The 10,504-nt window shown below is 52.1% G+C and overlaps 1 protein-coding gene across 1 annotated transcript in view; it reads right to left on the bottom strand.

The window, feature by feature from the left end:
• Nucleotides 1–10,504, bottom strand: part of Nphp4 (nephrocystin 4) — a 53,400-nt gene that overhangs the window by 18,756 nt on the left and 24,140 nt on the right. The window contains exons 4-5 of the mRNA XM_005353757.2: nt 10,157–10,283; nt 3,994–4,176 (exon numbers count right to left, since the gene is read on the bottom strand). Coding sequence (XP_005353814.2) covers nt 3,994–4,176; nt 10,157–10,283 — 310 coding nt within the window. The remainder of the gene's footprint in view (nt 1–3,993; nt 4,177–10,156; nt 10,284–10,504) is intronic.

Consider the following 10,504-nt stretch of genomic DNA (forward strand, 5'->3'; position numbering starts at 1 on the left):
AAGACCTCACAGGATACAATGTAACTTCTGCCTCACCCTACTGTATCTAAACAGCTTAAAGACCTCACAGGATACAATGTAACTTCTGCCTCAACCTCCCACAAAGCCCACTCAGCCCTCATTTCCACTGTTCCTCACCCCATCTTCCATGTTTCCTTCTATCTAGGGAAACTTGTAGCTAATGGCACTCTGCTCTGAATTCCCTTTCTCCAGCTCACTGGGGAAGGTACTACCTGAGCTTCAGGTGACTCTTGATGGGTACAGAATCCGGGGTTCCAAAACCTTTTGTTTTTCACATCAGCCCTCATGGCTTCTAACAGGAACACAACCATCCACGTTTCCATCTCTCTGTGGGCAAGGAGCCACTTTTCTACTTCCGCTCTTGATTCTTTTTCTTTCCTTTCAGTTCAGTGATCCAGTGTCTGGCTGAGGTTACGTCCCACTTATCTCGGGGCTTTTGCTGAACTCCCAGTCCCTTGCCCGGGGTTTCCTGTTCTGGTATCTTCAGAGGAGTTTCCTGCACCAGGCGCTCTCCTGTCTCCTGGAACTGGGTGCTGACATGGGTGCTGGACTTTGGCATTGTCCCGCTAGTCAGCAGCAGAGCCCGGCCTGCGGCCACCAATCAGCTCCTGCAGCTCGGGAGGCCCTCGCTCCGCTGACTGATCTTCAGGCTCACCGACTCATCAGCATCCACCCAGCCACAGCGCACATCTTGTGAAGATTTTACCTTTGCTGCTCTTCAGTTCTGAAATTCCCATCTTGCTCATCTCTGCGTCTTCTCTCTCCTCGATGGTGCTATGGCCTGTGTGCCTGGGCGTTTTAAGATCTTTGATCACCAATCTTTCAGCTCAGTGCTGCTGTCTACCAAGAGCCTTTTCTCTACCTCGGCTCCTGGCATACAAAATCATGTAGATTATATTGCACTCGTTTTAAAGATTACATTAAGAGTCTGTAATCTTCGCATGAAGAAAGAACGCTGACACTATGCACCAGGGGGCTCAGGCCCCAGCTCCTGGCCACAGTTCCTCTGGGCAATGGTGTCCACATGAGTGCTCAAAGTTTGCACAGTGCCGTAAGATCTGTTGCCTATGCTCCTCTAGGGGACAGCCCCAGGACTGGATAGCCTCCAACCCACACACACAGCTCAGGTCTCAAAACTCCTCGGCCTGCTGATAAGGTCAGATCCACACCGCAGCTCGGGATAAGCAACTTCACAAGCTGCCTCCAAGCCACTCCCCTGTGAGGGCGGCCCCGTTCCTGGGCACCCTTCGACTTTCCAACCAGGCCTGCTGTATGCACCGTACCTGAGGCTGGGTGATTGTAAAGAGAGCCAGAGTGTGGGAACAGCGAATGTCCTCATCCGTCAGCTCAGGGACTCAGGGCCTGATGTCTACAATTGATAAACTAATAGCACAGGAATCATACTATTTCCAAATCAAAGGTAAATAACTATAAATCCTAACTAGGAACTGAAGGTGCTGGCTTCTGGAGATATAAATACTTTTGAAAGAAAAGGACAAGAGTTGGGCAGGAAGCACAGCCACGAGATATTACCTCACGTCACAGCAAACAATAAAACAACTTCTCATGATGAACCCTAAACGTGCTTCCCAGAGACAACGCTGCATTTCCAGTGTCGCTGTTTCCTTGACTGGTAGCTGCTGTTCCTGCTCAGCTGTGAGTTCACAGGCTCAGGGACGTTCTTCCCAAGTCTCACTGTTCATATTCAAAAGACAGTCACTGAACAAGGGACGGGCTGTGGAGCTGGCTGGTGAGGGCCCAGGTGAAGCACACCTTGATTCCAGCTGGCCTCACTTGGCCGGTGTCGGAACCACCAGGAAAGAAGATGAAGAAGCCGTGGTGCTCTTCCCGCACAGGAGTGGAGACAGGGCTGCCACAATTCACCACCCCTACCCACTCTGCTCACAGTGCTGGTCCTCCACCACAGTCAACAAGGACTGACTATAGACACTTGGGCTGCCACAACTGGGGATGCTACTGACATCTAGTGGCGAAGATGGGGATGCAGCCAACCACCCTCTAGAGCAGACAGTCCCCAGCAAAAAGTTGCCTGGCAGAAACATCAGCAGTTCTGGGATTGAGAAATGGAACTCATATGTGGCGTTCTTCATGGAGAAGGGAAATGTGTGGCACGTGTGTCGCCAAGCAAGTCAAACTTTCAAAATGTGTGTGCCTGACACAGTTCACACACTCAAAAAGGGAAAGGCGACAAAGTGGCGAGATAAACTGTAAATGGGACAAACATTTATACCAGACACGGAGAAAGACGAGACAGAGAGACAGCCACACAGAGAGAAAGATACACAGAGAGACAGCCACACAGAAAGACACACAGAGAGACAGCCACACAGAGAGAAAGACACACAGAGAGAAAGACACACGCGTGCGTGCGCACACACACACACACACACACACGCACGCGCGCGCGCACACACACACACACAGGGGCATAGAACCACACAGAAACACAGAGACACACATCCACAGGGGAGGAGGGAAGGAAGGAGATGATCTAAAAGACGGGGAGAGGGGGAATGGTAATGACTTTGAGATTTCTGGCGGTGATTTCATAATAGGAGCTTGGACTAGACCATAGGAAAACGCAGCAAAACACGGACCCATGAGAGACACTGCTCATAGCAAGGGAACAGCATGTCAGCTGCCCCGATGCGGGTCCCAAGAGCATCAGTCAGATGGCCAATAACAACACTGGAAACAATAGCTGTAGCTAGAGTCAGCACACAAGTGACACTGTGAAATGACAGGTACGGCCCTTTACCTGAGAGAGAGGAAATGAGCTTAAAGGCTCCGTGCACTGCTGAGACAGACACATTACAGGCACCACAGAGTGGGAATGGGAGGTGGGGGTGAGACAGACACATTACAGGCACCACACGGAACTGCAGGAGTCAGGGGCTGCCATAGCCTAGAGGGCCAGGATGGACCCCAGACACTGGCCAGAGGCAAATCATAGTTCCAAAACTGTCCATGATGCCCTGGCTCACTGGACTTAAATGACCACAAGCTGGGCAAGGCAGCCAGGATAGCCAGGGTGACACACACAACCTCCAGCCTCTCCTGGCCTTACTGGCTTTCCAGGTTGGAACTCAGAGAATGTCACAGCTGAGATGGTTTTTTCATCTGAGAATCCGCTGTGGACCAGACATCCTACGTCGAGCCAAGAGGGGCACGGTCCAGAGTGGCTCTAAAGCCCAGCCAAAACCTAGTTCTTGTGCCACGAACCCTCCTGACAAAAACTACATGACGTCCTCCTGAGGCACAAAACATGGACACAAGCAGAGGAGAAACCCCTCAGAGTGTACGCAGAGTGTGCAAAATGGTTCGTCCGGCAAGGCCTCCAGAGGTGCAGAGGTGAAGAAGGGTCAGCGGACCCAGGAGCGAAACTGGCCTAACCACAACTCAGCGAGCACCGAGGGCATATCCAGGACACAGGAGAAGTTTGTTCATGAAATGCTAGAAACATACTAGTCAATTTGTAGCGTTAAAATAAATAATTAAATAAATGTAGACTCGGTGGGTAAAATGCCTCTGAGAAAGTGTGAGGACCCCAGTTCAATACTGGTGGTAGGAGGGGAGACAGGTGGATCCCAGGGGTCCACTATCCAGGCATGCTAGCTCCAATCAGCAAGTCCCAAGTTCAGTGAGATTCTGTGTCCAAAAATAGGATGGGGAAGAAAAAATTCCTATGTCCACTGCTGGCATCCACATGCATTCTCATGGGTGACTACACCCAAATATCACACACATACACACACACGCATATACACACACATACACACAAACACACACATACACACAAACACATACATGTACACACACACATACACACGCTCTCACACAATGTCAACTGTTGGCATCCATATACACTCTCAAGGGTGACTGTACCCAAATATCACACACACAAATGAACTTGCTAGAAACATATGAGAATCACACCTACTTAGTACTTACCTCCTCAGAGCTCATGCTAGCTGAAGGCACCTTATAGACCAGACAGTGTGAAGGGTTGTGCTGGATCCCACCCTGAAGAGGCAGTGTCACCTTTCCTGGGGTTACTTCCGGCTCGGGGTTCCAGACAGCCCAGCGAACCATGTGCATGCATGCCAAGTTGGAGAGAGAGGTGGACGAGGCTGCCTGGGAAACAAAGCACAGCCACAGGAGTTAGCACAGCAGCCACTGAGTGGGAATCAGTGGTGGGGTCACACACAGCCTAGTTAGGGCTGAGAGCTAGACTTCAAACTGTGCAGACCAGCAGAGCAGAGCTGGTCCTTCCCCAGTCAGGCTTCAGAGGGTGGGTCTAGGTACTGCCATGTTCACATCCCTGTCAGTGTTTATGGGGTCTGTGTTCCTGGCCACTGGGTGAGGAAAACAACAGCAACCTGAAGTATAAGCGAAGAATCCAGAGAGTGGGAACCTTACCATCAGATTCTGCCACACGGGGAAGCACCTGTTCCATCCTGCCCCTGACTTCCACCCTGCCCTGGGCCTCCACCCTGCCCCAGCCTCCACCCTACCCCTGCGTGGGCAGGACAGATTTTGGAAGGTTCTGGGTAGCTGCAGGGCGTCAGTTGGCACTGGTGACAGATCCAGGCCTCTCAAAGTACAATCACTACACATAGAGCCAGAACACTCGCCAATAAAACAGCCTAAACTCAGAAGCGGCTGGATGGCTTCTGTAAACGCAGTCGCTCAAGGCGGGATCAAAAATAAAACAGGCATCCAAGCGTCCGTTGCGATCAGTGCGACGCCTTCTGGCTTCGTTTCTCAAATTAGGTGATCCTGACATCTAATTTTCCAATTTCACGCTTCTCTGTGGCTGTTTGGTCCTCAATCAATATAAACCTCTTGTGTGTGGAGTATCTGTCAGTTAGATCAACACTCGCTTCTCCTCGCTTTTGCCTTTAACAGCGAGGGATGATTTGTGAGCTACTGATCACTTCTGAGACCCCGACATGATAACTGGGAGCTGGTGGCAGCCGGCTCCACACATGCGCCTGTCTCCTGCAGCCAGCCCAGAGGCTCCTGCTTCAGGCCCTTCCCCAATCCTCATGCTGGGGCCAAATACATGCAGAGAGCAAGCGTGGTCACTCATTGGGGTCCCCTGGCCATGATTTTTTTGGTTAGCAACCACAGTGCAGCCCTGCAATCCCAGCTACACAGGAGCAGAGACAGGGAGACTCTGTGAGACAGGAGTTCAGGGGCAACCTTGGTGACACAGGATGACCCCATCTCAAAAGGAAAAATAAAAATGGTGACTGGCTTTATTATTTCTTTTCCTGCCAAATTTAGATCAGAATTCGAATCCATGCATCCTCAAAAAAAAAAGAAAGAGAGAGAAGCCCAAACTGCTCTGAAACAAACAGCTTTCCTTTAGCCATAAGAAGCCAAAGGAGCACGGACGGGCTCATGAGCCAGGGTTTGCTGTGGAACTGAAGTCAGCAAAACCATGGGCAGAATTCTGACACCGCCCCCCACAGATGCTACCGCCCAGAGTCCCAGTGGTGGGCTGAATGGTGACTCATGGTACATCTGTCCCATCCTGCTCCCTGGAGCATGTGATTGCGCAGATGCGATTAGCATCATGAGATGAGCTCATCCCAGGGTAGCTGAGCTCCCTGGAAGAGGATGACAAGTCTGGGAAGAGCGCTAGGATGGAGCCCCGAGGCATGGAGACAGCAATGTGCTCATCCTGCAATCCCAGCTCTGGGAGGTAAGATACAGGGATCTCTGGGGCTTGCTGCCCTGCCAGCCCAGCCACTGGAGTTCCAGTTCTCACACACCCAAGCATGCATGTGCATGCACACACACACACACACACACAGACACACACACATACACACACAGAGACACACACACACACACAGACACAGACACACACACAGACACGTACACACACAGAGAGACACATACACACACACAGACATACAGACACATACACAGAGAGACACATACACACACACACAGACACACACACACAGACACACACACACATACCAAGTCACAGCTAGCATCCCAGGAATGACAATCAAGGAGTCCTCTGCAAGCAAAGCACAGTGACTTAGGAGGTCATCAAACCTCTAAGGGAGGTGACAAGAAAGCGTGGGGCACTGTGAAGGCCACTGCCGAGGCCACAGTTCAGATTCCAGCCAGGACCCTGAGCAATCTGTCTCATGGTGGGAGGGGAAGGCTCTGTCCTTTGAACTCTAACACAGAACCCCACAGCTAGAGTGCAGCCCTGAGACCCAGGCAGTACAGGAGGCAGAACCCAGCCACCGCCCACCCACCCAGACTCAGACAGCCTAAGTCCAGAAACCACTCCTCCAAAAGGACCTGAGTTCTGGGCCACTGAGGTGAACCTCACAAGGCTGAGGCCCAAGGTGACAAATACTAGAAACAGGCAGTGGTGGCCTGAGCCTCCACCCCTCCTCCTGCCAGCCCTCCAGCAGAGGGTCTGCACCAAGCTGCATCAATTGCATGCAGCATCCTAGCACAGATGAGAGGCGCAGTGGGCTTGGCAGCCATGCCAGTTAATTCCCTTCACACGCATTCACAGGGGCAAGGGAAGCCTAACGGCCCATATTAACATCATCTGCTCCCCATGTATGACCCGGCCTACGAGATATCACTAAGACTCACAGGGATCATTTATTAGGCAATATTTTCAGCTCATTCAACTAAGCACAGTGGTTATGTTTAGCCATACACATGAGCAGCGCAAGCAAGCTCCACGGCCTAGAACAACCCTCCTGATTGGCTAATGGGATAGCAAAACTCTAGCTCCTTTGTCGGCCTGTCAGGGCTGAAGAAGCAAGAGAGGTTGTCCTGGTTGCAGAGGTGGAGGGTGTGGCCGCCACCCGTGAAGACTGAGTCGGGCACAGCAGCTGCTTAGAAATCTAGGAAGCAGCCGCATGGGCAGCACTGGCCCTGGCTGCAGGCGAGCCCGTAGGGCATTTTCTTAATTATTAATTGATGTGGGGGGTAGTCCATTGTGGGTGAGGCTACCCTAGGCTTTTGTTTTGGGGTTCTGCAATAAAGTAGACTGAGGAACCCATAAAGAGCACGCCAGTAAGCCGCACCCCTCCATGGTCTCTGCATCAGCTCGGCTCCTGTCTTCAGGTTCCTGCCCTGTTTGAGTTCCTGTCTTGACTTCCTTCAGTGATGAACAGTGATGTGGAAGTGGAAGTCAAACAAACCCTTTTTCTCTAAGTTCATTTAGGTCATGGTGTTTCATTACGGCAATAACAACCCTAAGACATTAAGCTCCTGCCTCAAAGAATAAGTGGAAAATGCTCAAGGAAGCCTCCAGACACAAATCCCAAACCCCCATATATGGGCGCACACACATGCAAACATGCATACACACATGCAAGTACAACACACACACATGCAAACATATATACACACATGCAAGCATGCATACACACATGCAAACATATACACACATGCAAGCACACCATACACACACATGCAAACATGCATACACACATGCAAGCACACCACACACACACACAAACAGAGCTTTACTACAATGTGTGGCACAATGTGTTTGCACAGTAATGGGGGCAGGGCCACAGGTTCTTGGTCACCTGACTGACTCACGGGTCCGGGGGTCCTTGGCTTTTCCTGACTCCAGGGAGATAAAATGCTCTCAAGGGATGCAGGGTTCAGAACCATCACACAGGATGCAAAGGCGCTCTCCACAGACACACACTCTGAGCAGTGACTGACAGAAAAGACATTTTCAGAGGGGGCCCCAAATCAGTGTGAGGGACTGGAGTCAAGCAAAGGTAAGGGTCCTCCGGCTGCTGCAGAGCAGATAATCAAACAGGCTTCTAATAAAAACATGGGCCCATCACAGAAGGACCTCAGGGCAGTCACTGGCTACAAATCTCATCTCACCTAAAAAAGGTGACGAGAAGAAACGTGAGCTCTGTGTTTAGCAAAGTCTCAGACTATACAGAGCAGAGAGAGCTACGAGCAGGCAGCTCTGGTACCCTGGTACCCAGGGCTCCATCTGGCCTGGGTGCAGGCCACTCCCCCTGTTCTATGGCAATGATGGGATGGAGGAACAGATGTAGATGAGGCAGATGCTCCTGGGCTTTCTGCCTGCGGACGAGCAGGACCCAGGCATCACCAGGACCCCAGGTTGCAGTGAGAGGCCAGAGGCCGAGGACTCCATGGACCCAAACCAAACCCCAGTTAAGTCTGTGATGTTTAGTTGCAATTCTCAACATGGTCGGATAAGGAAGCATCTGGTGGGGACAGGCAGATGGCTCAGCAGGTAAGGACACTGTGGCTTATTCTGACAGCCAGAGTTTGATACTGTGGAAGGGAAGAAAAGCTCCCAAAGCTGTTCTCTGACCTCCACATGTGTGCATGTGCGTGTGTTTGTGTGTGTGTTACACACACACATACAAAATCAGAAATGAAATTTTAAAAGATACCTGTGGCCTTGAAATTAAAAAGAAAAAGATACCCCAAGTGAAATAACTGGGCAATGAGGAGACCTGCTCTGAATGTAGGCATCGCACACACACGGGCTGGGGGCCAGACTGGATTTAAAATGGAAGGCAGCTGACTGCACATCCATGCCCCCGCCCCCACCAATGCTTCCTGGTCCATCCATGTGAGCAAGCAGCCTCACATGCTCCTGAAGACGCCCTGGCAAGCCACTGCCACCACAATGCCTCTCCCGCCATGATGGGTACCCTCAAACCAGTGTCAACCCTCACTTCCTCCTGTAAATGTCTGTCTTCAGGTGTTCTGTCACTGCAAAAGTAATACAACGTTGACAGCACCAGCATTACAAAGATCACTCAGGTGACGGCCAGGAGTCAGCCGGGAGTCGGCCCTGCCCACAGACCAGCACCACACATGGCATGCACTCACCTCTCCGTTAAACCAAAGAACATCAGTAAATACACAAATAAGACAGCGGTGGGGCTATGCTGCTGGGTGCTGGGTGCCCCTCCTTGGCCAGTAGAGCCTGTGGACAAGGCTATGCCATGGGTAGGTCTCATGTAGCCCAGGCTGGCCAGAAACTTGTATACAGCTGAAGAAGGCCCTGAGCATCCGATCCTCCTGCCTCTGCCTCCCAAGTCACACTGGACAGGCGCCTGCTGCCCAGCAGCACCTCACAGGCCTGGTTCTCCCACAGTCCACCACAATGGCCCACACACACACACACACACCTGCACCACCCACGCGCACCTGCACCGCCCCCTGCCCCGCCCACGCACTCCTGCACCGCCCACGCGCACCTGCACCGCCCACACGCGCCCGCCCCGCCCACGCGCACCTGCCCCGCCCACGCGCACCTGCCCCCGCCCACGTGCACCTGCACAGCACATGTGAGGTAAAACCCCTGGTGATAAACAAGGCAGCAGGTGATAAGCTGTTCGCTAAAGTGACCAAGACTTGAGGTTGACCCCAGGAAGGCCCCGTGTGAGCAGAAGACACGGGAGTCGGGGCTCTGGCAGCAGCAAAGGTGGAGAGCACAGTGGATGAGTGGGCTCCAATCCCCCCCACCCCGCCCCAGGCTTAACTCCCTTCTTTAGGAAGCTGGCCCGCGATGAAGCCCTCACCACGGTGTCTGTCAGTCTTCCGTTGCATTAGCTGTCAAATGATCTGGGATTTTGCAAACAGAAACTGAGTCTTAGAAGCAGCATGATCTGCTTCCCAGGGGCTCTGTGCCCCACGTAAGCTGTCTACCCACTCCACTTCTCTCAACAAAAACTACAAATTCTTACTTTTAATCCTGATGTAGATGCACGGACAGTTCACTCTAAAAAGCCGCTTATCACTCATGCAGATTCGAGCTTCCACTACACTTAACAGCAAAAGAAAAATGTAGCAAAATGGCCTCGTTTTTCAAAATAATTACCGGCTCAATAATTATGAATTAGAGATGTTTTGGTGCGTGAAGTTTTCTGGGCAGCATCCTACCATTGCAGAACGTCCAGTCCCCACGAAGATGAGGGCAGAGAAAGGCTGGTTCCCAGCCCCACAGGCTGTGCCGTCACCAAGGCTTTTAATGCAGAGAAGACACTGGCACCCGCCAGTCCCCCTCGGCACGAAGCTAACGTACAGAAGCCGATCCACAAAGGAGACTCACGCTGCCGTCCGCTCCCGAAGGGCTGCTGAACACGTACTCCAGCTGGAAGACGATGGCAAAGGCCGGATGACTGACCATCTCCGGGAGTCGCAAGTGGCTTCTCAAAACTAGAGCCTGGTTCCCAGAGCTGGTGGGAAACACAAACCAGGAGGTGTTGCATGTCAGAACATGGGCTCCCTCCCACCTGTGTCCCCCTCCCCATGACGAGCAGCCGCATACTAGGGACTCCAGGATACAGTGGGTCTGCTCTGCTCAGCCTACAGTGGTCACTGCGTTTACCACTAGCTCCACCTCCAGACTTGAGGAGGCAGCCTTCAGGGGAGACAGTCAAGTCACTGAGAGTGGCCA

The sequence above is a fragment of the Microtus ochrogaster genome, chromosome 10 (genome assembly GCF_000317375.1).
Source record: "Microtus ochrogaster isolate Prairie Vole_2 chromosome 10, MicOch1.0, whole genome shotgun sequence".
Lineage (NCBI taxonomy): Eukaryota > Metazoa > Chordata > Mammalia > Rodentia > Cricetidae > Microtus > Microtus ochrogaster.